General features: G+C 47.1%; 2 protein-coding genes across 2 annotated transcripts in view; both read left to right on the top strand.

The window, feature by feature from the left end:
* LOC144530753 (glutaryl-CoA dehydrogenase, mitochondrial-like) overlaps positions 1-16,149 on the top strand; it is a 23,229-nt gene extending 7,080 nt beyond the window's left edge. Inside the window, exons 2-10 of the mRNA XM_078270461.1 lie at positions 222-284; positions 2,157-2,327; positions 6,503-6,632; positions 9,439-9,655; positions 10,935-11,038; positions 12,797-12,922; positions 13,397-13,557; positions 14,247-15,270; positions 15,328-16,149. Coding sequence (XP_078126587.1) covers positions 222-284; positions 2,157-2,327; positions 6,503-6,632; positions 9,439-9,655; positions 10,935-11,038; positions 12,797-12,922; positions 13,397-13,557; positions 14,247-14,320 — 1,046 coding nt within the window. The 3' untranslated portion in view covers positions 14,321-15,270; positions 15,328-16,149. The remainder of the gene's footprint in view (positions 1-221; positions 285-2,156; positions 2,328-6,502; positions 6,633-9,438; positions 9,656-10,934; positions 11,039-12,796; positions 12,923-13,396; positions 13,558-14,246; positions 15,271-15,327) is intronic.
* Positions 16,150-19,449: 3,300 nt separating this feature from the next.
* Positions 19,450-20,925, top strand: LOC144530751 (uncharacterized). Its single transcript, XM_078270460.1, has 3 exons — positions 19,450-19,536; positions 20,216-20,349; positions 20,516-20,925. The coding sequence occupies exons 1-3, from the start codon at positions 19,450-19,452 to the stop codon at positions 20,859-20,861; spliced, it is 567 nt and encodes a 188-aa protein (XP_078126586.1). The 3' UTR covers positions 20,862-20,925.
* Positions 20,926-27,603: the final 6,678 nt, after the last annotated feature.

Here is a 27,603-nt window from a genome sequence, read left to right as displayed (position 1 = left end):
TAGTATATATCCATTTTTAACCGATCCACAGTGTTACATCCTTACTTTGCATGCATAATGTCCATGTTTAGGTGTCTATAACTCACAGATTATTCACGAGATCTTTACATTTAATGTATGCATCAAAATGACCACTTTGTCAGTTTGCTGTTTAGTTTAAATAAAGCAGCGTCACTCCTCTGACACGTCACGTTACAGTTTGTTGTGTTTGTTTTTTTCAGTCTTCCACAGGGAAATTGTGTCAGAGATGGGCGAGATGGGGGTCTTAGGCCCAACCATTAAAGGTGAGTCTGAACAGGAACACTGTTCACTACAGGTATGTTGTAGAGGCAATTACACATACGTATATACTCGTTATTTTTGGATGACTTAAAGCTATAGTGCGTAGTTTCTGTCGCCCCCATGAGGAATTTTAAGTAATGACAACAAAACTGTCGGCACACCGTCCCCACCCGTCCTCCACGCAGTTGCTAGAAATTCCTAGAGGGTATTATTAGTCCCGTAAGAATAGGGCTTTATACAGATAGTGTATTGTAGCGTGTAAGTTTAACCCTACTTCTGTTGTAAAACAGGCAGCCACATTTCTCTCACATACATGACTTTGACCATGTGCACATTGCACCTGTGTTTGTCTTTGAGAAATACGTCTATATGAAGGTTTCAGCCCTTTGAATCTTGCTTTATTTCCTAACTTTCAATCATTTACTGCTGTAGACCACATGTCTCAAACTCAGGTTTTTCTCTCAAACTGTGCTGTTCCTACTATGACATGTCAACATGTCTGCTGTGAAAAAGGTCTATGACCGGGTATATGAAGCAGAGGTTGATTGTGGTAGATGAGAGGCAGCTGGAAGCCTGACTCCTGCACACCAGACTCCACTCCTGCAATTAGGACAGACAGACAGAGGGAGGGAGAGAGGAGAGACAGAGAAGCTACCTAGGAGCAGCAGGCCTAACACAAACAGCCCAAAAAAACCAGCAACATGCAGTAATACAGTCAAAGATATCTGACTTTTCTCAATAAAGGCATCTCAAAGTCTATACACGGATTTCTCAGCAACGTCATCACTGCTTGCGCACCCAACCGGGAGGCAGAAAGAAGACGTGTTTCGTGTAGCTAGTAGTAGTAGCATAATGTAAAGTCCAAATGCCGAGGAGTTGTTGCATGGTTAATTGTACAAACAGAGCCAGTGCTGGGTGCCTGATGTTTAACATACCTAGGGGGAAGCATGCTTTTCCCAAAAACCAGCGGAGGTTATGGCCTCAAGCCATAAGAAGGGCAGATTGGAGTCATATGTAAGAGTCAGGCACCCATTGGATCAATCAGCTTGTTCAGTTGTTCAGCTAAGTGATATCTACCTGTCAGGGCTGTAGTACTCGAGTCCGGACTCGAGACAAGTTTAGACTGCTAGCTAGCTAAAGCTACGCCGATGTTTTGCTAACGTTAGCGCAACAGCGTTAGCCTAGCCTGCTAGGTAAATACTAGGACTGCCTTCAGAGTTTCTTATATCTGCGTCCACGTTGTCAACATAAGACCTGTGGCGTTATGCTCCTTTTGTACCATCATTTTATTGAATGAAATATTAAGCTTCGCTCCTACGCGATGGGTGGGTTTTTATTACGTTACACACAAAGCTAACTGGCTACAGTTAGCCTGTACGTATGCTAGCGGACATTAGCTAACATTGCCGAGACAGCGGCAGTAGAGTTTCGACGAGCTAACCAGGACAGTGTTGTCGCCCTCTCGCCCACAATCAACCTCTGCTGCAAAACCAGTCAACCTGCAGCGATGTTTGAAATGGAGACACACATATCGTACCTCTTCCCCGAAATCCTGGCCATTATTTTACCAACCAGAGGGTTACAGTCAGGGGGACAGTCAGTCTTATTTATATACAAACAAGGAACGAGGAAAGCTTCAATACTTCAGGTTGTTGCAGTAGTGGACCAGTTTACCAATCTGGCTTTCTGCCTCTGGTATGCGCACGCACGCACGCAGTAATGTTTGTAAACAGGAAACCTGTGTATATTTCTGGCCCTTGATGTGATTTTCATTTTCCAGGGTGGCCCTTAGTGAAAATAAGTTTGACACTTCTGCTTTAGACTCTTATGTTAATTTAATATCACTGACTGCTCTTCCTGTGTTTGATATGAAGGTTATGGCTGCGCTGGCACCAGCTATGTGGCCTACGGTTTGATCGCCAGAGAAGTAGAGCGAGTGGACAGCGGGTATCGCTCAGTCATGAGCGTGCAGTCGTCCCTAGTCATGCACCCCATTAACGCCTACGGCACCGAGGAGCAGAAACAGAAGTACCTCCCCAAGCTGGGTAAGAAGACAGAGAAAACACCAACAACAGTGTTTTGTCAGTCAGTTCATCTGTCAACTATAGAGAGGCGGAGTCCCTCCCCTTCTGGTGGACCACCATGGGACTTTATTTCGGGAGAAATATGTACCGTAGTGAACGGGGAGTAGTCTCGCTTTGCCAGACCCTCCTCCACAGCGCTGCGGAAGAGGGTCTGGCTAGTCCACACAGCATTCCTGGATGGGAGAAAAAACGTGCTCTGGTTTATTGGCATCTCTTTAAACCAATCACAATCGTCGTGGGCGGGGCTAAGCTCCGGACGGAGCCACGGTGCCTCTGCTAAATAGTCTCAGGAAGGAACTTGTTTTGGGGGAACGTGTGGACGTTAAAAGTAGTTTTAGTCGTGCAACAGAAACCTCAGATTGGACAGATAGTCTAGCTAGCTGTCTGGATTTACCCTGCAGAGATCTGAGGAGCAGTTAACCATAGTCCTCACACATCCACCAGAGGTTAGAACCCCAACACAGAGACAGAGGAAGGGGACGGAGATCTGGCCTAAATGAAGGACATCTGGCAGAATTTCAGGCGGCACTGGAACGTCCTGGATATAGACTAATTATTTGTCTCTCCCCGTTCACTACAATAAATGTTTTTTTGAAATAAAGTCCCTTGGTGGTCCACTAGAGGGGAGGGACTGCCGCTCTCTATACATAGGTGTACATTTAAATGGTTTCCAGTGATGGTTTTGTGCCAATCTGTTGTCAGATATTAAAGTGCTCATATTATGCTTTTTGGCTTTCCCCCTTTCCTGTATCGTGTTATATATTTTTGTGCATGTTACAGGTTTACAAAGTGAAAAAGAGAGAGATGGTAAGTCCCACCCAAAGGGTCTTACCATCTCCAACAGAAAACACTGTTCACCAACTGCTCCAAACAGCTCTGTTGTAGTCCAGCCTTTACTTCAGAGACAAACGTGGTCACTTTGGAACACACGTTATAATGCTCACCTAGCTGCTAGCATGGCACGCCCTCATACTCTGCTTCTGACTGGCTAGTAGTCCTTACCTAGGTACTGTCAGGGCACGCCCTCATACTCTGCTTCTGACTGGCTAGTAGTCCTTACCTAGCTACTGTCAGGGCACGCCCTCATACTCTGCTTCTGACTGGCTAGTAGTCCTTACCTAGGTACTGTCAGGGCACGCCTCATACTCTGCTTCTGACTGGCTAGTAGTCCTTACCTAGGTACTGTCAGGGCACGCCCTCATACTCTGCTTCTGACTGGCTAGTAGTCCTTACCTAGGTACTGTCAGGGACACGCCCTCATACTCTGCTTCTGACTGGCTAGTAGTCCTTACCTGAGGTACTGTCAGGGCACGCCCTCATACTCTGCTTCTGACTGGCTAGTAGTCCTTACCTAGGTACTGTCAGGGACACGCCCTCATACTCTGCTTCTGACTGGCTAGTAGTCCTTACCTAGGTACTGTCAGGGCACGCCCTCATACTCTGCTTCTGACTGGCTAGTAGTCCTTACCTAGGTACTGTCAGGGCACGCCCTCATACTCTGCTTCTGACTGGCTAGTAGTCCTTACCTAGGTACTGTCAGGGCACGCCCTCATACTCTGCTTCTGACTGGCTAGTAGTCCTTACCTAGGTACTGTCAGGGCCGCCCTCATACTCTGCTTCTGACTGGCTAGTAGTCCTTACCTAGGTACTGTCAGGGGACACGCCCTCATACTCTGCTTCTGACTGGCTAGTAGTCCTTACCTAGGTACTGTCAGGGCACGCCCTCATACTCTGCTTCTGACTGGCTAGTAGTCCTTACCTAGGTACTGTCAGGGCACGCCCTCATACTCTGCTTCTGACTGGCTAGTAGTCCTTACCTAGGTACTGTCAGGGCACGCCCTCATACTCTGCTTCTGACTGGCTAGTAGTCCTTACCTAGGTACTGTCAGGGCACGCCCTCATACTCTGCTTCTGACTGGCTAGTAGTCCTTACCTAGGTACTGTCAGGGCACGCCCTCATACTCTGCTTCTGACTGGCTAGTAGTCCTTACCTAGGTACTGTCAGGACACGCCCTCATACTCTGCTTCTGACTGGCTAGTAGTCCTTACCTAGGTACTGTCAGGGGCACGCCCTCATACTCTGCTTCTGACTGGCTAGTAGTCCTTACCTAGGTACTGTCAGGGACACGCCCTCATACTCTGCTTCTGACTGGCTAGTAGTCATACCTAGGTACTGTCAGGGCACGCCCTCATACTCTGCTTCTGACTGGCTAGTAGTCCTTACCTAGGTACTGTCAGGGCACGCCCTCATACTCTGCTTCTGACTGGCTAGTAGTCCTTACCTAGAGTACTGTCAGGGCACGCCCTCATACTCTGCTTCTGACTGGCTAGTAGTCCTTACCTAGCTACTGTCAGGGCACGCCCTCATACTCTGCTTCTGACTGGCTAGTAGTCCTTACCTAGGTACTGTCAGGGCAGCCCTCATACTCTGCTTCTGACTGGCTAGTAGTCCTTACCTAGAGTACTGTCAGGGCACGCCCTCATACTCTGCTTCTGACTGGCTAGTAGTCCTTACCTAGGTACTGTCAGGGCACGCCCTCATACTCTGCTTCTGACTGGCTAGTAGTCCTTACCTAGCTACTGTCAGGGCACGCCCTCATACTCTGCTTCTGACTGGCTAGTAGTCCTTACCTAGGTACTGTCAGGGCACGCCCTCATACTCTGCTTCTGACTGGCTAGTAGTCCTTACCTAGGTACTGTCAGGGCACGCCCTCATACTCTGCTTCTGACTGGCTAGTAGTCCTTACCTAGGTACTGTCAGGGCACGCCCTCATACTCTGCTTCTGACTGGCTAGTAGTCCTTACCTAGGTACTGTCAGGGCACGCCCTCATACTCTGCTTCTGACTGGCTAGTAGTCCTTACCTAGGTACTGTCAGGGCACGCCCTCATACTCTGCTTCTGACTGGCTAGTAGTCCTTACCTAGGTACTGTCAGGGCACGCCCTCATACTCTGCTTCTGACTGGCTAGTAGTCCTTACCTAGGTACTGTCAGGGCACGCCCTCATACTCTGCTTCTGACTGGCTAGTAGTCCTTACCTAGGTACTGTCAGGGCACGCCCTCATACTCTGCTTCTGACTGGCTAGTAGTCCTTACCTAGGTACTGTCAGGGACACGCCCTCATACTCTGCTTCTGACTGGCTAGTAGTCCTTACCTAGGTACTGTCAGGGCACGCCCTCATACTCTGCTTCTGACTGGCTAGTAGTCCTTACCTAGGTACTGTCAGGGCACGCCCTCATACTCTGCTTCTGACTGGCTAGTAGTCCTTACCTAGGTACTGTCAGGGCACGCCCTCATACTCTGCTTCTGACTGGCTAGTAGTCCTTACCTAGGTACTGTCAGGGCACGCCCTCTATACTCTGCTTCTGACTGGCTAGTAGTCCTTACCTAGGTACTGTCAGGGCACGCCCTCATACTCTGCTTCTGACTGGCTAGTAGTCCTTACCTAGGTACTGTCAGGGACACGCCCTCATACTCTGCTTCTGACTGGCTAGTAGTCCTTACCTAGGTACTGTCAGGGCACGCCCTCATACTCTGCTTCTGACTGGCTAGTAGTCCTTACCTAGGTACTGTCAGGGACACGCCCTCATACTCTGCTTCTGACTGGCTAGTAGTCCTTACCTAGGTACTGTCAGGGCACGCCCTCATACTCTGCTTCTGACTGGCTAGTAGTCCTTACCTAGGGTACTGTCAGGGCCCTCATACTCTGCTTCTGACTGGCTAGTAGTCCTTACCTAGGTACTGTCAGGACACGCCCTCATACTCTGCTTCTGACTAGCTCATGTAGTCCTTACCTAGCTACTGAGCATGTAGTCCTTACCTAGCTACTGAGCATGTAGTCCTTACCTAGCTACTGAGCATGTGCGACTGCCAACAAAGATGTTCCAGCAGTGAGAGGTCTCACTCTGTAGCTAAAACAGAGACCTGAACACAGGGTGAAAAGAGGAGCTGCAGCAATGAGCAGTACAACAAAAATATGGTGTTTTCTGAAAATTAAACCATGTAAACCTATTCTGATATAACCTCTAAATACAATTATGAACCTGAAAATGAGCAGAACATGAGCACTTTAATGCATTCATAAAAAAAAAACCCACTGATGAGTGACTGAGCTCTTGGTTTACTGTCGCTCCCAGCTTGTGGAGAGATTTTGGGCTGCTTCGGCTTGACGGAGCCAAACCACGGCAGTGACCCAGGCAGCATGGAAACCAGAGCCAAGTACAATCCATCCAGTCGCACCTATACTCTCACTGGCTCAAAGACCTGGTGAGTAGAGGATATATAAACAAAATAAACTGAGAAATAAATACTATGAAATGATAATAATAACGAGATATGTTTCTTGAACAACGGAGACAGATTGTGTCATTGCAGGGTTTAATCCTCCTGTTGTTTTTGCGTCATATTTGATCAGAAATCTGGGTTTCTTTTAACCAAATTGCCAAAAATGAACATGGATGGTTCCATTTAACGCTCTTCTCAAGTAAAATGAAGGATCAGTTCACTACTTTCATTGAACTTTGGGTGTTTTATTAAATTTTTATAGCATATTTCTGCTTTTTAAACTCAAAAAGTAGGTTTAGTGTCCATGAATTCCAAGAATAAGTGTAAAACTTGTTGTATGAGTCGGTACTAGTGGGTAAAAAGCATCAAACGTAAAAGTGACAGGAATGTCGAAAAAAAAGGGTCAAAAACTTTTGAAAAAAGCAACACAATGTGTGGCCGGTTAGCTCGGTTGGTGGAGCGGGCGCACATGTGTAGTAGAGTGATGATCGGGCCGCATTTTTCTGTCCGAGCCCGTCAGTTAACGTCTCATTTCTTTCTCAGACTAACGACACATGTAGGTTTGTTTGTGTGAAAGCTTTCATTAAGCAGCTGGAGGAAGACATTCAGAAATGTCAACAGATGAGGTCATCAGCTCACACGGGCAACAAGAGGCCCAATCATATAGCCAGTTGAAATTAAATGAAGATAGGCCTGGTGTGAACGAGCACAACCCGAACCCCAACATCATTTCTAAATATCTGGACAAGATCCCTACACACACACACACACACACACACACACACACGAATAGAATAGCCAGATGTGTGTATCCAGTCTCAAATACCACTTGATGGCCAAGCACACAGCTGATGGCCAAGCACACATTCATATATATATATATATACACACACACACACACACACACACACACACACGCACACACACACACACACACAAGAATAGAATAGCCAGATGTGTGTCCAGTCTCAAATACCACTTGATGGCCAAGCACACAGCTGATGGCCAAGCACACATTCCCTTATATATATATGCGCACACACACACGCACACACACGCACACACACACGCACACACACACGCGCACACACACACACACACACACACACACACACACACACACACACACACACACACATCTGGCTATTCATTTACACATTATTGAGAGCAGCAATGACATAAGTTGTCCACATGGTGGAGCTCTTAAACACAGTTAAAGTACTGTATGAAACTCACCCTATCATCCCCTTTGCTTCCACCCTCAGGATCACCAACTCCCCCGTGGCAGATATCGCCGTAGTCTGGGCCAAATGTGACGACGGAAAGATCCGTGGCTTCATCTTGGAGCGTGGCATGAAGGGCCTCTCGACGCCTAAGATAGACGGAAGTTCTCCCTGAGAGCATCGGCCACGGGCATGATCGTCATGGACGAGGTGGAGGTTCCCGAGGAGAACCTGCTGCCTAAAGTCTCCGGCCTCGGGGTGAGTGGAGGGTAGGGATGTAACTGGTATGAACATTTAACCTCACGGTTATATCAAAATCATCAGTTGTTTTTTGGGTCATATTTGATCAGAAATCTGGGTTTCTTTTAACCAAATTGCCAAAAATGAACATGGATGGTTCCATTTAACGCTCTTCTCAAGTAAAATGAAGGATCAGTTCACTACTTTCATTGAACTTTGGGTGTTTTATTAAATTTTTATAGCATATTTCTGCTTTTTAAACTCAAAAAGTAGGTTTAGTGTCCATTAATTCCAAGAATAAGTGTAAAACTTGTTGTATGAGTCGGTACTAGTGGGTAAAAAGCATCAAACGTAAAAGTGACAGGAATGTCGAAAAAAAAGGGTCAAAAACTTTTGAAAAAAGCAACACAATGTGTGGCCGGTTAGCTCGGTTGGTGGAGCGGGCGCACATGTGTAGTAGAGTGAGGATCGGGCCGCATTTTTCTGTCCGAGCCCGTCAGTTAACGTCTCATTTCTTTCTCAGACTAACGACACATGTAGGTTTGTTTGTGTGGAAGCTTTCATTAAGCAGCTGGAGGAAGACATTCAGAAATGTCAACAGATGAGGTCATCAGCTCACACGGGCAACAAGAGGCCCAATCATATAGCCAGTTGAAATTAAATGAAGATAGGCCTGGTGTGAACGAGCACAACCCGAACCCCAACATCATTTCTAAATATCTGGACAAGATCCCTAACACACACACACACACACACACACACACACACACACACACACACACACACACACACACACACACACACACACACACACACACACACACACACACACGAATAGAATAGCCAGATGTGTGTATCCAGTCTCAAATACCACTTGATGGCCAAGCACACAGCTGATGGCCAAGCACACATTCCCTATATATATATATACACACACACACACACACACACACACACACACACACACACACACACACACACACGAATAGAATAGCCAGATGTGTGTGTCCAGTCTCAAATACCACTTGATGGCCAAGCACAGCTGATGGCCAAGCACACATTCCCTTATATATATATATATATATATATACACGCACACACACACACACACACACACACACACACACACACACACACACACACACACACACACACACACACACACACACACACACACACACACACACACACACACACATCTGGCTATTCATTTACACATTATTGAGAGCAGCAATGACATAAGTTGTCCACATGGTGGAGCTCTTAAACACAGTTAAAGTACTGTATGAAACTCACCCTATCGTCCCCTTTGCTTCCACCCTCAGGATCACCAACTCCCCCGTGGCAGATATCGCCGTAGTCTGGGCCAAATGTGACGACGGAAAGATCCGTGGCTTCATCTTGGAGCGTGGCATGAAGGGCCTCTCGACGCCTAAGATAGACGGGAAGTTCTCCCTGAGAGCATCGGCCACGGGCATGATCGTCATGGACGAGGTGGAGGTTCCCGAGGAGAACCTGCTGCCTAAAGTCTCCGGCCTCGGGGTGAGTGGAGGGTAGGGATGTAACGGTATGAACATTTAACCTCACGGTTATATCAAAATCATCACGGTGTTCGGTATTATCACGGTATTTAAAGTGTGTTCAATGTGTTCAGAAAGCACTGATAGGCCTACACAAGCTGAAATAGTTTCAAAAAGTGTAACAGTGTTCATTATATTACAAAAATATAGGCAACAGGCTTGTAAAAACGATCGAAAACTGACTGCTGAAACACCGGCCCGCTGTAGACGTCCGGGAAGAACCGGAACCAGAGATATCTGACTTTGAGATCCAGGAAGATTTATTTACAACTCCAACATGAAGTAACTATGAAGTAGTATTTGACGTTACATGTGAAGTTGGAGCATCCTCCAGCTCCAGGCAGTCTTCCTCATCTCTCCCACCTGACATCTCTACAGTCTTCCTCATCTCTCCCACCTGACGTCTCTACAGTCTTCCTCATCTCTCCCCCCTGACATCTCTACAGTCTTCCTCATCTCTCCCACCTGACATCTCTACAGTCTTCCTCATCTCTCCCACCTGACATCTCTACAGTCTTCCTCATCTCTACAGCCTTCCTCATCTCTCCCACCTGACATATCTGCACGTGACGTGACCTGCAGCAGCAGCACTCCACACTCGCCTCTCAAAATCTGACGATCAAAAACGATTGATTGTCGATCAAAAAAAACAGACAGATTCAGCAACTGTATGGCCTATTTCTCGCTTAAAACGTTACTACATGTCGTATCATGGATGCATTCAGAGAACGGATCGTATTCAGAACAAGACACCATTAAGAGTCTGTTTTGAAATTCAGGAGCAGCAAGAACCACGTGACGCGTTCGTCCAATCAGCTGCCACGTTTGTCACGCTCATCCCCCTCGTCGTTTCCAGTGTTTTAACATAGGAGTATAAAGTGGCCCTACGGCAGGAAGAGGTTAGTGCACGTTAACAGTGGACTGACGGACCGTGAGACGCACACACGCTCATGTTTTTTCATGAACCGTACCCCCCCTAGGAGGCGACGTAGTGCGCCCGCGCTGCAATTTCAGGTGACTGGGATGAAGCCGGGAACACGTGGTATCCACACCGTCGTTATCCACCGAGATAATAATGATATTTTAAATGAAAAAGGGAATTGTTATCTTCAGCATTTTTACCGTGGTTTACCGTTACACACTGGTAATCTAGGAACTAGGAACTTTTCTTATTTCAGAGGTTTAAACACTTGAAAATGTACGCAACACACTGCTCATCACACCCCTTCTGCTGGTTCCAGGGTCCTTTTGGCTGCCTGAACAACGCCCGTTACGGTATCGCCTGGGGCGCCCTGGGGGCTGCCGAGTTCTGTTTCCATGCAGCTCGACAGTACACACTCGACAGGTCAGATGTCCAAATTGTCTGTGTAATGTTATAGATTATTTACTCAAAAATAACAACAAAATGCACACATTTCTGGTTCCGTTTGGACAGATATTTGTATGTTTCTTTATTGATAAACATGAGTATGATTTCCAAAGAAAAACGAAAATTCCTGCACACACTTGTCACCTCTGCATTAGATATGGGCCGGTTTAAGATTCTGACGGTATGTATGGTAACCTTCAGCAAAAATATCACGTTTCAAGGTATTGCGGTATTGCAATTACAGCTTTAAAATGTATTATATTATTATAGGTATTTTATTTTTAAACACACTGCACCGTGGCAGGGAGAGGGATTTAGAGAGTCATTAAAGACTCAAAAAAACAGCTCATACAGGAACAGTATGCAGCAGGCTGAGAGGAAGTGGAAATGGAACTGGTGAGCAGAAAAAGTGGTTGTTTGGCAGTACTTTCAGTCAAAAGAAGGCCATTCAAGTCCAGCTACATGTTCAATCTGCAATGCTGATTAGTCTGGTGGTGGCGAGGACCCTAAACAATACACAACATCACCGCTGTTACAACATCTGGTATGAAACATCTGGAAGAATACGAGCTGAGCATGAAGGAATCTACAGACAGCAGCCAGAATGCAGCAACTTCAGGTACGGCAAAGGAAGGACAGTCACTGTTTACTTCATTAATGTGTTGACTGTGTTCATGGACTGAGGACGGGACGAGGACTCAGCAGAACCTCAACCAGGGGGTTCAGGACTCAGCAGAACCTCAACCAGGGGGTTCAGGACTCAGCAGAATCTCAACCAGGGGATTCAGGATTCAGCAGAACCCCAAAAATCTGGATTGGGTCATAGACAGTTAAATAAGTGGACAAAATAATGCCGTTTTCTTCTACGGAGACCAGTGAAGGACATTAGAAGCTCTTTCCCGGTGATGGCTGAGCGTTACTGAGCAGCCTCCAACTGAGCTTGAAGACGTAGATGTGACGTGAGCAACCTGTCTGAAAGTTGGAAGTCTTCTGGTAGCTGTGCCAAGAGAAATCTCAATCATTCCCAATCTAGCAGAGACGGAGAGCGTAGGTATATGTAAGGAGATAACATAGACACAGGCTCATTATTGATCACTAAAATGATAGTTAACATTAGTCATTACACTTAAACAGCTGATGGAAGTCCAAACTGCCTGAGAGCTTCTCCTGTACTATACGGTAACTCCTCTACTATGAGACAGGAAGTCTCGTGGTTATGACCCAATCGTTAGCCTATTGTTATAAAAACGTCTGCTACGGAGCCATAACGTGAGCTACAAGGTAATGGAGCCTTTTATACATTGTCGTGTTTCTTTAGAAATAAACAACGGACAAATACAGTCTTTAAACGCTTCAGATGTAAAGGTATTCTCTGTCAAAGTGACGTCAGAATGAATGGCAGTCAATGGGATGCTAACGGGAGGTGATGGCTTGGTAGCATCAACATGGCTCCATAGGAGCTACACGGTGCGGAGAGAGGCTGACCCTCTTGGATTCAGTTCATCCCTTGACCAAATTAAATGTTTTGTCACAAGGTCCGACCAAATAAACCGATGCAGAGTTGACAACTTGTGTGCAGGACTTTTTTTTTTTCTTTGGAAATGGATCTTTGGGGGAATTAATTCCCTGCACCACAAAGGAGACCGAGCAAGTGGCGAGCAAGTGGCGAGTATGTTGCTTTCTACTCATTTTAACCACGAGTATAACGTATAATGTTTTGGTTTTCTGTACCAGAATCCAGTTTGGCGTGCCGCTGGCGAGGAATCAGCTGATGCAGAAGAAGATGGCGGACATGCTGACAGAGATCACCATCGGCCTGCAGTCCTGTCTGCAGCTGGGAAGACTAATCGATGCCAAAAAGTAAAGAAGACAACTTCACGATCTACTAGTGTAAACTGTAAACAGAGCTGTGTGACATTGTAATCAAATCAACATGACATCATGACTTTGCGTAAACATACAGTATCTCATAAAACTGAGTACAGCCCTCACATTTTAGTAAATATTTCATTATATCTTTGTATGAATGAAGTAGAAGGAAGGTTCTACGCAGGCGCGCAGACTTGGTGGATTGCATTTCACACACTTTTGCGCCACCATATGCACGCAGATTTCCCCCAAAACGCTCGTCTAAACGCGGAATAAAAAGTGAGAACGTAACGGCACTTTTGCGTTTTCTCTTCAGATCGTTTCCGTCTACACATAGCCTCAATACTCGTCCCTGCAGAGGCCCGTTCTGAGCCAGGAGATACCCGGAGCGGTTGACGACAGACGTTGCCACCCCCCCCATTCACCAAACTAACGCAAAAGAAACGTGGTGTTTTTTCTTACCAGAGCGGCCCCGGACATGATATCCATGCTGAAGAGGAACAGCTGCGGTAAAGCCCTCGACATCGCCAGGCAGGCCAGAGACATGTTGGGAGGAAACGGCATCGCAGATGAGTACCACATCATCCGGCACGTCATGAACCTGGAGGCCGTCAACACATACGAAGGTGAGAGGGAGGAGGACGAGGGGGGAGAAACTCTTTAAAGGTCCCATGACATGCTGCTCTTTGGATGCTTTTATATAGACCTTAGTGGTCCCCTAATACTGTATCTGAAGTCTCTTTATATAGACCTTAGTGGTCCCCTAATACTGTATCTGAAGTCTCTTTTATATAGACCTTAGTGGTCCCCTAATACTGTATCTGAAGTCTCTTTTATATAGACCTTAGTGGTCCCCTAATACTGTATCTGAAGTCTCTTTTATATAGACCTTAGTGGTCCCCTAATACTGTATCTGAAGTCTCTTTTATATAGACCTTAGTGGTCCCCTAATACTGTATCTGAAGTCTCTTTATATAGACCTTAGTGGTCCCCTAATACTGTATCTGAAGTCTCTTTATATAGACCTTAGTGGTCCCCTAATACTGTATCTGAAGTCTCTTTTATATAGACCTTAGTGGTCCCCTAATACTGTATCTGAAGTCTCTTTTATATAGGCCTTAGTAGTCCCCTAATACTGTATCTGAAGTCTCTTTTATATAGACCTTAGTGGTGTCTTATCTAGTCCTTTCGTAGGGTTATATAAATGGCGTAACGTGATGAATAAATATTTTACGTATGCAACTTTTTAAATGACTTAAGAGAGGATATTATATCCCACCTGTGTTTGACCTGTTGATGCTGTCTGGTCCTGCAGGTACCCATGATATCCACGCTCTGATCCTGGGCCGAGCCATCACAGGACTGCAGGCCTTCACTGTGGACAAATAGACCCAAACAACACAAACCTGCTCTAGAAATACTGTCTAACTCTAACTAAGTCAACTCTGCTGCTGTTTGAAGATTATTTACACTAATTCTCATCTGTATACGTGACGTCGTTTGTTTCCAATCAGCTTTCTAGAACATGTATTCAAGTGCGTTATTGTGAGAGGAAGAACCAAGTGTCTGAACTAATTTCTGCCAAGTGTAATTAATTCAGAAGTTGATTTTTCAACTTAAAAAGGGCTATTTTTGATACTCTTATTCAGAGATTTCTTCTCAGAGTTGTATAGACAAATCCATTGTAAAGACTTTCATGGACACTAGACACAAGGCCCTACCTTTAGTGTAGTTAATGATATTTTTGGGCCATTCAAGACATCCATTATGTGGCTAAGTATCTTGAGTCAATATTGTTATATATATTTTTTAGGGATTTTCCTTTATTTAGAACAGCTGAAGAGAGACAGGAAACCGGGGGGAGAGAGAGGGAGGATGACATGCAGCCAAGGGCCTCGGGTCGGATTTGAACCTGGGCCGCTGGCAAGGACTCTACCAGGTGAGCTAGAGGCCGCCCCAATAATGGGTTGTCTTAAAGTGCTCATATTATGATTTTTGGCTTTTCCCCTTTCCTTTATTGTGTTATACTGTATATCTTTTTTTGCACGTTATAGGTTTTAATCCAGCTTTACACTTTACACTTTGTAACACACGTTATAATGCTCGCCTAGCTGCTAGCATGGCACGCCCTCATACTCTGCTTCTGACTGGCTAGTAGTCCTTACCTAGGTACTGTCAGGGCCCTCATACTCTGCTTCTGACTGGCTAGTAGTCCTTACCTAGCTGCTAGCATGGCACGCCCTCATACTCTGCTTCTGACTGGCTAGTAGTCCTTACCTAGGTACTGTCAGGACACGCCCTCATACTCTGCTTCTGACTGGCTAGTAGTCCTTACCTAGGTACTGTCAGGGCACGCCTCATACTCTGCTTCTGACTGGCTAGTAGTCCTTACCTAGGTACTGTCAGGGCACGCCCTCATACTCTGCTTCTGACTGGCTAGTAGTCCTTACCTAGCTACTGAGCGTGTAGTCCTTACCTAGCTACTGAGCATGTAGTCCTTACCTAGCTACTGAGCGTGTAGTCCTTACCTAGCTACTGAGCATGTAGTCCTTACCTAGCTACTGAGCATGTGCGACTGCCAACAAAGATGTTCCAGCAGTGAGAGGTCTCACTCTGTAGCTGAAACAGAGACCTGAACACAGTTGCAGTACAACAAAAATATGGCGTTTTCTGAAAATTAAACCATGTAAACCTATTCTGGTACAACCTCTAAATACAGTTATGAAGCTGAAAATGAGCATAAGATGGGCACTTTAAAGTAACTTCCCAAAGCCCAGGAGAAACCAAGGCAGGAGACGTAACACCAGTTACTGCTCTTTGACTTGTTGGTACAGGATAGCAATAAGAAGATCCATCTGGATGAATGGATCAGTAGTTTGGTCTCTAAAATGTCAGAAAATGGTGAAAAATGTAGATCAGTTTCCCAAAAAGCCCAAGATGACGTCCTCAAATGTCTTGTTCTGTTCACAACTCAAAGATCTTCAGTTTCCTGTCCCAGAGGAGAGAAGACACTAAAACATATTCACATTTAAGGAGCTGACATCAGAGAATTTCTTAATTTATTTTCATAAGAAATAACTCAAACTGATTCATCGATTATCAAAATAGTTGTCGATTAATTGATGAATCTTTGCAGCTCTAATAAAACATGCATGGTTTGCCAAAAGGTCAAGGATGTTGGTCAGAGCTTTAAATAAATAAAAAGTTATTTAAGTTTCCCCAAATGTCTCTTTCATCTCTCACTTAGAAACCTTCTCTCTCCATTTCTACCTCGCTTCACGTCCTGGACAACTAAAGGTCCTGACACACCAACCCGATAATCAGCCGTCTGACAGTCTGGCGAGGTCGGGGACTCCAGTCTGGTCGGTGTGTTCGTGCCGTCGTCCGTTGGAGCAGCTGTCGGCCTTTATTTAGGCCGACCTGACATGTTCAGTCAGAGACAGGACAGTCAGGACTCACCAGGAAACGGGGAGCAGGATGAGCGTGACTAAGCTTCTCAAAGTCTTCTAAACTGACCTTTGTTGATCTGAAATGAAGACAGATTCAGCAGCTGCACGGCCTGTTTCTCTCTTCAGATGTTTCCAGAAACACGTTACGGTGAACTATTTTAGGACAATATGAGATTGTATTCTGAACGAGACGCCATGATGGTCTGGCTTTGAGTTTCTGGAGCAGCCAGACCCACGTGACGCGTTTGTCCAATCAGCTGCCGGTTTTCATTTTTAGGCGACAATACAGATGAGCGCCGCCTGCTGTTATGGAGACGTATTACGTCTCGTCGGTGTTCTGAGGAACTTTTTGGACCAACTCGGGGAGACTGATCAGTCCCACTGGCTTTACTGCTGACGGTCGGCGTCTGGTTGGTGTGTAACGGCCGTCTGGTTGGTGTGTAACGGCCGTCTGGTCAGAGGGTGTAACGGCCGTCTGGTGGGGGTGTAACGGCCGTCTGGTTGGTGTGTAACGGCCGTCTGGTCGGTGTGTAACGGCCGTCTGGTCGGGGTGTGACGGCCGTCTGGTGGGGGTGTAACGGCCGTCTGGTTGGGGTGTAACGGCCGTCTGGTTGGTGTGTAACGGCCGTCTGGTTGGGGTGTAACGGCCGTCTGGTCGGGGTGTAACGGCCGTCTGGTCGGAGGGTGTAACGGCCGTCTGGTTGGTGTCTAACGGCCGTCTGGTTGGGGGTGTAGCGGCCGTCTGGTTGGTGTGTAGCGGCCGTCTGGTGGGTGTGTAGCGGCCGTCTGGTCGGAGGGTGTGACGGCCGTCTGGTTGGTGTGTAACGGCCGTCTGGTCGGAGGGTGTGGCGGCCGTCTGGTTGGTGTGTAACGGCCGTCTGGTTGGTGTGTAACGGCCGTCTGGTCGGGGTGTGACGGCCGTCTGGTGGGTGTGTAACGGCCGTCTGGTCGGGGTGTAACGGCCGTCTGGTGGGTGTGTAACGGCCGTCTGGTCGGGGTGTGACGGCCGTCTGGTGGGTGTGTAACGGCCGTCTGGTCGGGGTGTAACGGCCGTCTGGTTGGTGTGTAACGGCCGTCTGGTCGGGGTGTAACGGCCGTCTGGTCGGTGTGTAACGGCCGTCTGGTCGGGGTGTAACGGCCGTCTGGTGGGTGTGTAGCGGCCGTCTGGTCGGGGTGTAACGGCCGCCTGGTCGGAGGGTGTAACGGCCGTCTGGTGGTGTGTAGCGGCCGCCTGGTCGGGAGTGTAACGGCCGCCTGGTTGGTGTGTGACGGCCGTCTGGTTGGTGTGTAACGGCCGTCTGGTCGGGTGTGACGGCCGCCTGGTGGGGAGTGTGACGGCCGCCTGGTTGGTGTGTAACGGCCGTCTGGTGGGTGTGTAACGGCCGCCTGGTTGGGGTGTAACGGCCGCCTGGTGGGTGTGTAACGGCCGTCTGGTGGGTGTAGCGGCCGTCTGGTCGGGTGTAACGGCCGTCTGGTGGGTGTGTAACGGCCGTCTGGTTGGTGTGTAACGGCCGTCTGGTGGGTGTGTAGCGGCCGTCTGGTTGGGGTGTAACGGCCGTCTGGTGGGTGTGTAGCGGCCGTCTGGTCGGAGGGTGTGACGGCCGTCTGGTTGGTGTAACGGCCGTCTGGTCGGAGGTGTAGCGCCGCCTGGTTGGTGTAACGGCCGTCTGGTTGGTGTGTAACGGCCGTCTGGTCAGTGTGACGGCCGTCTGGTCGGGGTGTAACGGCCGTCTGGTGGGTGTGTAACGGCCGTCTGGTCGGGGTGTAACGGCCGTCTGGTGGGTGTGTAGCGGCCGTCTGGTCGGGGTGTAACGGCCGTCTGGTCGGTGTGTAGCGGCCGTCTGGTCGGGGTGTAACGGCCGTCTGGTCGGGGTGTCCACACCTTAAAGGAGCATTTTCTACGCTCGTGTCATGTGAAAGGGTCTTAAAGATTACCAAATGGATCCCCCTACACTGCCCCCAAATGTTGGTGTTTCCATCAATCATGAATGAAATGTAGGCTACTTGGAATCTGCAGTTTGGTGAGACAAATGCAATGTTTTCCATCGCTTTGTGGAAGACTTAGGTGCGCGTGTATTTGGCCGGCTATTCGGTTTCAGCTTCATTCCTGAAGAAAATGTGACATTTTTAAATAAAAAAAATGCAATTGCTTCATAAATTTTCTGTCTCTTTGTGGGATTTTGTCTCTTTTTGGTCCCCTTTGTTTTCTTTTGGGGTTGTTTTGGGTCTCTGTGGTCATTACTATCGGCGTGATCTGCGCGGCGCTTAGGGCCCTTTGGTCTTCTGTGAAAGACAAGATTTCAGCCGTTTTTGTTGCTCTCTCCAACATTTTTAACACTTTATTGAGTGTTAGCGGGTTAAAGACCATTGTCTTTATTTTCTGCTCTCACTAGATGGCGCTCTCTGTTCAGAGAAAACAGTTACAGGAAAGGCAATTCAGTGTGTTTTCAACCCTTTGTTGTTTGTGTTGAGAGACGGAGAGAGAGACAGAGAGAGAGGGAGAGAGACAGAGAGAGAGAGACACACAGAGAGAGAGAGAGACAGAGAGAGACAGAGACATAGAGAGAGAGAGAGAGAGAGAGAGAGACAGAGGGAGAGAGAGAGAGAGAGACAGAGACATAGAGAGAGAGACACAGAGAGAGAGAGAGAGACAGAGAGAGAGACAGAGAGAGAGACAGAGACACACAGAGAGAGAGACAGAGAGAGAGACAGAGAGAGAGACAGAGACACACAGAGAGAGACAGAGAGAGACAGAGAGAGAGAGAGAGAGACAGAGAGAGAGACAGAGACACACAGAGAGAGAGACAGAGAGAGAGACAGAGAGAGAGACAGAGACACACAGAGAGAGAGACAGAGACCTTTGCTGCGTGTCCTACCCCCCCCTCCTCTCCTGTCTATCTATTAAGGGAAAGCTCTCACCTTTGTGAGAGAGCTGCTGCCAGTCATCTCCCCCCCCCCCCCTCGTGACAACTTGTGTTTTGTGTCGTAAGGTTTCCATAGAAAGAAATCAGATTAAAATGCACTCAGTATCGTCTTATAAAGTCTAATCCACATGAAATATTAATAATTATGGTTCCTTTTGTGATCTCAAATGTGGAGAGAAAGAAGGCGGCTGTCTGCTTCCTATCTCAGATAATCATCTGCATTATAACCTCAGTGAGTTGACCCATTTCCATGATGTCACCTATATTTCCCTCCAGAGAGTCTGTCGGTCATCAAGGAAACCGTAAACAACTCAGCCGTCGACGCATCACAAAATACCTTGATTGATTCCTACGAGGCCACTTCTCAGTAATTTAGGGAATTAAGGGAGTTAAGACTGCAGCATTACACATAAGTGTGTGTGTGTGTGTGTGTGTGTGTGTGTGTGTGTGTGTGTGTGTGTGTGTGTGTGTGTGTGTGTGTGTGTGTGTGTGTGTGTGTGTGTGTGTGTGAGAGAGAGAGGGGAGTGGACGAGTGATCCAAGTGGGCGGAGCTGACAGTTTGTAGCCTACCTTCTGGCAGAGGGTGCACTTCATTTCAGCACCAGGGACAGAGAGAGAGACACAGAGACAGAGAGACAGAGAGAGAGACACAGAGAGAGAGACACAGAGAGAGACACAGAGAGAGAGACACAGACTGAGAGAGACAGAGAGAGAGACAGACAGACAGAGAGAGAGACAGACTGAGAGAGAGAGAGAGACAGACAGACAGAGAGAGACAGACTGAGAGAGAGAGAGAGACAGACAGACAGAGAGACAGACTGAGAGAGAGACAGAGAGAAAGAGAGAGAGACAGAGAGAGAGAGAGACAGACTGAGAGAGACAGAGAGAGAGAGACAGACAGACTGAGAGAGAGGGAGAGAGACAGACAGAGAGACAGACAGACAGACAGAGAGAGAGACACAACAGCAGCTATACTCCTGCAATTCAGGAAACCAAGAAGAAATATTTACTCAACATTTGGATGGACTTGGAGCTTCAAACTAAGGTTGGAAGTTAAAATTCTTTTAGTCACTAGTTTCCCCGAGTGTTGAGAATCTGTTCCATGTCATTATGTCCTTCTGTAAAAACTCCTGTCCTTTTGTTAGAAGATGTATATAAAATAAGGTTGGACGTGCTTTCCCTTACCCATGTTTCTGTTGTTTCCTTCGCAGGTCTGGAGACCTCTCGTGCTCCCATCATGCTTTTCTCTCTCCCGCTCTGAGTGAGGAGGAAGAAGCCAGAACAGTCATTCTCGGGTTGCTTGAGCAACACAATCCCATCATCATGAGCGCCTATAATTTCCCCAACCTGAACATGACCGCTGGAGCCCAGGCATACCCATACCCGGCGTCCCTGGAGGACCCTCTGTACCGGCAGTACAAGCCCATAATGAGGGACATGATCCCCCTGCCCAAGGCCGCAGTCTACGTGCTCATGGCCGCCCTGGTGGTGGTGGGAGTGGCCTACGCTATCGTTGGACATCTCATCAAGGATCTGGCCATCGACATCGCAGAGTAGTTCACCTTCTGAACATATGTACCAATTCAAAGCTGCAGTAGGTGAGACTTCTTAAACTCCCTTTCTGTCATATCTGCTGAAACTGACCCGATGTTCCAGTAGAACTACAGGAAGCAGGTCATTAAAATAATCAGCTCCTCTGGCTCCACCTACAGCCTGGAGAGAGATTTACAACAATCCACAGCTCCCTGTTCAGATGGACCAATCAGGGCCAGGGGGGGTGTCTAACTGTTCAGATGGACCAATCAGGGCCAGGGGGGGGGGTGTCTAACTGTTCAGATGGACCAATCAGGGCCAGGGGGGGTGTCTAACTGTTCAGATGGACCAATCAGGACCAGGGGGGCACAGTATATATATATATATATATATATATATATATATATATATATATATATATATATATATATATATATATATTTGTTATGCATCAAGTTATGGTGCAAATGTTATTTATGTAAAGGAAATTATAATAATGTTTTTGGGAGTTGTAACCCCCCAGTAAATTACGTCTACGAGTGTCTCTTTACGTGCCTGTCTGTCTCTCTGTCTCAGAGTGTGTGTTGGGTCCGACTGGTGAAGAAGAAAAGGAGAGGGACAAGCAGAAAATGGCCGCCAGCCATCCTCCCGCAGTCCACCCGTTCGCCCACAACGCCTTCCACGTGTGGGACCAGGACGACGTGGTCATCCCTATGGGTCACAACGTCAGCCCACAGAGCAGCCCACTGCTGCTGGTCTCCATGCCCTACATCCCGTCCTTCTTCCCGCACTCACACAGCCCGACCGGCCATGGCTCTCTGGGCTTCGCCAACAGCACGGGGTCGCACGGGGACGTCAGGGAGATCAGCATCCCCAGGGAGCTCTGATTGGTTGGACAATAACCTGCCCTGATGACCGCAAACCAATGGTTGGAACATGAGACGCAGGCTGATATATACGATTTTTCATGTGGCCATTATGGCCTTTAAAGCCTAACTCTCGCCAAAATCCAACCTAGGGTCTTTTTGTGAATGTACCAGAGTCAGACTTTCATTTAAAAGCATATTTAGGACGGAAACGCCACTTTTAAGATGTACCGTATTCTGGTTTTTGGGTCAAATGGCCTTTTGAATGGGAGAGCTAGGGACGCTACGATGCTAGCCTCAAAATATCTGTTTATAGACCACTAAGAAGGCTCGACACAACATGAGACTTTGGTCCAAGTATCACCAGGGACTCTACACCTTAACTCCACCGGTGACCAAGATATCCTAAATCTGGGGCTCCTTGTTTTGATGTCGACTCGTTGTGACTGCCGAGGTGGTAGCAGCCGGAAACAACAAGAGCTCCGTGATTGTTAAAACCTTTTTTAGTAAACTCTGAACACAACCAATGTTGTCAGTGCTGTGGTTAAGGTGTAGAGCCCCTGGTGATACTTGGAGCAAAGTCTCATGTTGTGTCGAGCCTTCTTAGTGGTCTATAAACAGATATTTTGAGGCTAGCATCGTAGCGTCCCCTAGCTCTCCCATTCAAAAGGCCATTTGACCCAAAAACCAGAATACGGTACATCTTAAAAGTGGCGTTTCTGTCCTAAATATATTTTTAAACGAACGTCTGACAGGTACATTCACAGAAAGACCCTAGGTTGGATTTTGGCAGAGTTAGGCTTTAATGGATAGGACAGATGTAGACAGGAGAGAGAGAGGGGGAGAGACCTGCAGCAAAGGGCTGCAGGTAGGACTCAAACTGTGGGCTGCTGTGGGAAGGACTGAGCCTTGGTACATGGGGCTAGAGCTCCACAATATATCGTTATTTTATCGTCATCGCGATATTAACTGAGTTTTATCGCGAAAGACACGCAGAGATTTTTTGTGTTAGTTGAAAGAAATTATCTGTAGAAAACAGCAGTTTTAAATCTGTCATTTCTGTTTTTTGGTGGTGCCTTTTATACTCGACTCAGTGTTCAGTTTGTTCAATAAAAGTGTTGGAAATGATTTAATTGTGTGTTTTAAACAAGCAATTGTTGGATTTTAGCAGAAGACTGAAAGCAGCAGAAATGCAGAACTGAGTACCGTATTTTCTGGACTATAAGTCACATCAGTCAAAAAATGCGTCATGAAGAGGAAAAAAACATATATAAGTCTCACTGGACTATAAGTCACATTTATTTAGACATTTATTTCACAAAATCCAAGACCAAGAACAGACATTTAATCTGGAAAGGAGAGTTATTAAACTACCCAACAGCCCCCAGAACAAGGGGCTGAATACGGTAGGTGTCCTCTATGTTAACGTAACACATTAACAGTTATTAAACTACCCAACAGCCCCCAGAACAAGGGGCTGAATATATATATATATATTTTGATATATAAGTCGCACCTGACTATAAGTCGCAGGACCAGCCAAAGTATGAAGAAAAGTGAGACTTATAGTCCGGAAAATACGGTACGCTTAAATAGCTGTTTATTTATCGCAAGTAGTTTCGTTATTTTATAGGAACCATATATATTCGTGATATTGTAACGTTATGACATGTCGCATATTTTCCTCTTATGGTGCAGCCCTACATTACTTACTGTACGCTCTACCAGGTGAGCTGTCAGGACGCCCCGTGCAGAGATTAGGATGCGTTGCGTACGCAGGGGCGGAGCCAGACCTTGTAAACACTCGAGGCTCAGCCCAAATCTGGGGGAGAAAAGCTCCATTTACGGCAGCTATTTGCACCTAAAAAATCTGGGAATTAATTAGCCTGGAAAACCCTGATGAACTTTAGGCAAATTTGAGATTTGCTCTGCAAGTCCGTCTGGCCAAGAACCCATTCAAGCCCATTTCCAGTTTTTTCCAAATCGAGGCACCAATCACAACCGTTGAGGCGGGCTCTACACCAATCACAACCGTTGAGGCGGGCTCTACACCAATCACAACCATTGAGGCGGGCTTTACACCAATCACAACAGTTGAGGTGGGCTCTACGCCAATCACAACCATTGAGGCGGGCTTTACACGAGTGACGACTACGTGCGCAGCGATGGCGAGCAGCTTTTTGTTTACATTCAACATGGCGGCCACTGAATTGCAGCAGCACGTTGATGGCGCTGTCGCTGCTACGTCACCCAGATCGTTGCTCTGATTGGTTGAAGGACTATCCAATGGGCCCAGAGGCATTTGAACGGCGTCCGTTGGTGACGCCCCTTTGGAAATGGGCTGTGAATGAAGCTTCCCCAGACCCCCCCCCACTCTCAGTTACAGCTGAGAAGGTCTGTGGTCATCATTTGGTAAAATACATGCTAGTTGCCGAGGAGAAGCATCATCCTGTAGAGCTGACGTCCTGTTTCATATCTAACTGTTCTCCAACTGTCTTCATTCTGAAACCAAACTAATGGTGAGGAGGACTAGTTTTCACTCCTGCCGCCTGAAGGCTCTGACACACCCACCAGACGGCCGTTACACACCGACCAGACGGCCGTTACACACCCACCAGACGGCCGTTACACACCGACCAGACGGCCGTTACACACCCACCAGACGGCCGTTACACACCAACCAGACGGCCGTTACACACCCACCAGACGGCCCTTACACCCCGACCAGACGGCCGTTAAACACCCGCCAGACGGCCGTTACCACCCGCCAGACGGCCGCTACACACCCGCCAGACGGCCGTTACACACGCTCAGACGGCCGTTACACACCAACCAGACGGCCGTTACACCCCCACCAGACGGCCAGTCACCCTGACCAGACGGCCGTTACACACCAACCAGACGGCCGTTACACACCCACCAGACGGCCCTTACACCCCGACCAGACGGCCGTTACACACCGACCAGACGGCCGTTACACACCGACCAGACGGCCGTTACACACCCACCAGACGGCCGTTACACACCAACCAGACGCCGACCGTCAGCAGTAAAGTCAGTGTGACTGATCAGTCTCCCCGAGTCGGTCCAGAAAGTTCCTCAGAACACTGAAGAGACGAGACGTAATACGTCTCCATAACAGCAGGCGGCGCTAATCTGGATTGTTGCCCAAAATATGAAAACCGGCAGCTGATTGGACGAACGCGTCACGTGGGTCTGGCTGCTCCCCGACCATCATGGCGTCTCGTTCAGAATACGATCTCATATTGTCCTAAAATAGTTCACCGTAACGTGTTTCTGGAAACATCTGAAGAGAGAAACAGGCCGTGCAGCTGCTGAATCTGTCTTCATTTCAGATCAACAAAGGTCAGTTTAGAAGATTAATGTCAGATGTTGAGAGACTCTAGTCACGCTCATCCTGCTCCCCGTTTCCTGGTTAGCTCTCCACCAACCAGATGGGTCATTGAGTCTGACTGCCCGCCCTCCGACCCAACAAGTCAGGTCAACCAAAATAAAGGACGACGGCTCCTCCGACGGACGACGGCACGAACACACCGACCAGACTGGAGTCACGACCTCCCAGACTGTCAGACGGCTGATTATCAGCTCGGTGTGTCAGCGCCTTAAAAAGAGACAAAAATGATCGTCTGATGTTTCTATCATGATGTTACATAACGTAGGTAGGGTAGGAAATCTTCCCTCTTACGTTTTAAGTGATATCTCAGACTGACTCTTTCCCACATCAACAACAGAAACGAGGAGGACTAAAAGGGATTAGTGGACATTGTCTCTGTGTGTCTGAGCTTCAGAGAGAAGATGTGATGTAATGTTAAGTGTAATGAAGCCTAGCAGCGCCGCTGCTGTGTCTTTAGTAGAATATTAGACATGTTCCCATATCGAGTCATTCAGCACTGAAGAAAATCTACTTTAATCTAGTTTATGTCTCGTCAAACTGGATAATAAAAGAAAGATCCTCCGGCATTCATTCTCTGCATGTATTTGTTCATGTTTTACAGGGTTAACCTGACTCAGGCCATGCCAGAGAGCTTTTCATTCCTGCGTATAATGTGCGTCTTACTGTGGAACGTACTCTGGTTTTCTGCTACTCTTTGGTCAGTGCCCTTAACGTGTATCGTATGTTGTGCAAAAAAACAAAAAGGCCTAGGAGATTAGACTGTTGCTGGAGGTTACCACATTATCTGCAGTCAACAACAAAGCTGCTTCCAACCTTTGAGCTGAGCAGCTGGCCGGCTCTCACACACGCTCTTCAGTCAAATGTTATTTCAAGACGCCAAGGGATAAGCTTACGGGGAAGACTTAACCGAGTTCCAGCCGTTGTACACAACACGACTTAATCCTGCGGCCTTAACTGCAGGTGTCACACGCACTCAGGATTCCCCCACGTGTGGTACGCAGAGCTTACCAACGCAGCTTATATAGTAGAGCACAAAAAGTACACTTTATGTGCGGCATACTGGGAAAACTGAGCTCATTTCTCAGTGAAGACCAGCTCACAGAAGCTTCTATTCTTGGACGCCAGTTTACACTCACGAGTGGGATTCACTTTGAAATCACAACCTATTTTGCAGCAGCTATAGTTTGGCTGCTTTAATCAGTAATGAACTACCGTTAAAGCATGTTTAGCAAGCTCCTGATTGGCCTAAAACATATTTGTTTTTTTTGTAGGTGCGTCGGAGAGAGACGAGAAGGTCGACAGATGCAAAGAAGCTTCCGCACACTGTCTTACCTTGCACAGACACATTTACATTTAATATATTTATCTTTAAATTAAATGTATCTTTGCAAGTTGGACAGTGTGCAGGACTTTTATTTGCAAAATGCATAACTACAAAAAATCAAAACATTGCATTTTCTTTTTTGTGTTTTCCACACAGTTGGGGAAGAACAGACCTATAGACAGAGGAGAACAGATTCTGGCAGGTTTGAACTGGATTTAACCCTTGTGTGTCAAGAAATATGGGTTTCTTACAACCACACAGGCCCAAAATAACTTAGATGCATTCATGTATGTTGTATGGAACCCAGACAACATATACATCCATGCATCCATGTTCTTTGAGGTAGATTTATTCAATAATAGCATTTGAAAAAAATGTTTTAAATGGTTTTAAAACGGCATCCTGACCAAACGTTGACATAAACCAGCCTGTGATTCACTCAACATCCTCTGATCTCAACTATTAGTCAAAATAATTCAGAATTTCTGCTAAAAATGTGGTTTTATGTCATTTAAATTAGGTTTATTGACCATGAATTTTTTAAAAAGCGTTGAAAAGACGGACAAAAAAGCACCAACAGCATAGAAATAGCAACACAAATGCCAGAAAAAGTTACAAAAAAACATGCATTTTTCAATGTTGACCCAGAATGACAAGTCCCTGGACGACGGTGAAGACAACACGCGTTAAAAAGGCAAACTGAACCGAGAAAGTCCTCGTTCTTTATTTATAACTCGTCTATGGGTCAGCTCTTCCAGAGCTTAGCGAGTTAATTAGAGCTCTGAACTGGAGAGATCTGGAGCAGTGGAACCAAGACAACTCACCGAGGAAAACAGAGATCAACAAGTGTTTTAAAGGAGACTTCCGGTCTATTCCCCCCCGTAGCTCTGTTGGGTGTAAATGTGGAGAGCTGTCAGTAGAGAAGAACTAAACCAATCAGTGCTGCCTACACCGTGTTCTCCTCCTGCTAGCGTTAGCACCCAACAGGCTGAAACAGGGCAGGTTTTAAGCCTCTAAACATGCTGGAGATGTCGTTCCAAGTGTCTCCCCATGTGCAGTGATTCCTTCTGAGGGATCACAGGGACTCTGACTGCAGGAGATGTGACAGAAAGGTGTAAACGTTGTTAATCCAGCCAGCACATAGCTCTGTTTATTTCCTGT

This window comes from Sander vitreus, chromosome 15, assembly GCF_031162955.1.
Source record: "Sander vitreus isolate 19-12246 chromosome 15, sanVit1, whole genome shotgun sequence".
NCBI classification, from domain to species: Eukaryota; Metazoa; Chordata; class Actinopteri; order Perciformes; family Percidae; genus Sander; species Sander vitreus.
The sequence above is the reverse complement of the archived record's forward strand: the minus strand, read 5'-3'. Positions and strand labels throughout refer to the sequence as shown.

Coding starts and splice junctions, on each gene's coding strand:
- LOC144530751 (XM_078270460.1), top strand. CDS start 19,450: ATGGTTCCTTTTGTGATCTCAAATGTGGAGAGAAAGAAGGCGGCTGTC. Junction 19,537..20,215: donor TCATCTGCATTATAACCTCA/GTGAGTTGACCC, acceptor AGACTGAGAGAG/AGGGAGAGAGACAGACAGAG. Junction 20,350..20,515: donor ACTTGGAGCTTCAAACTAAG/GTTGGAAGTTAA, acceptor TTTCCTTCGCAG/GTCTGGAGACCTCTCGTGCT.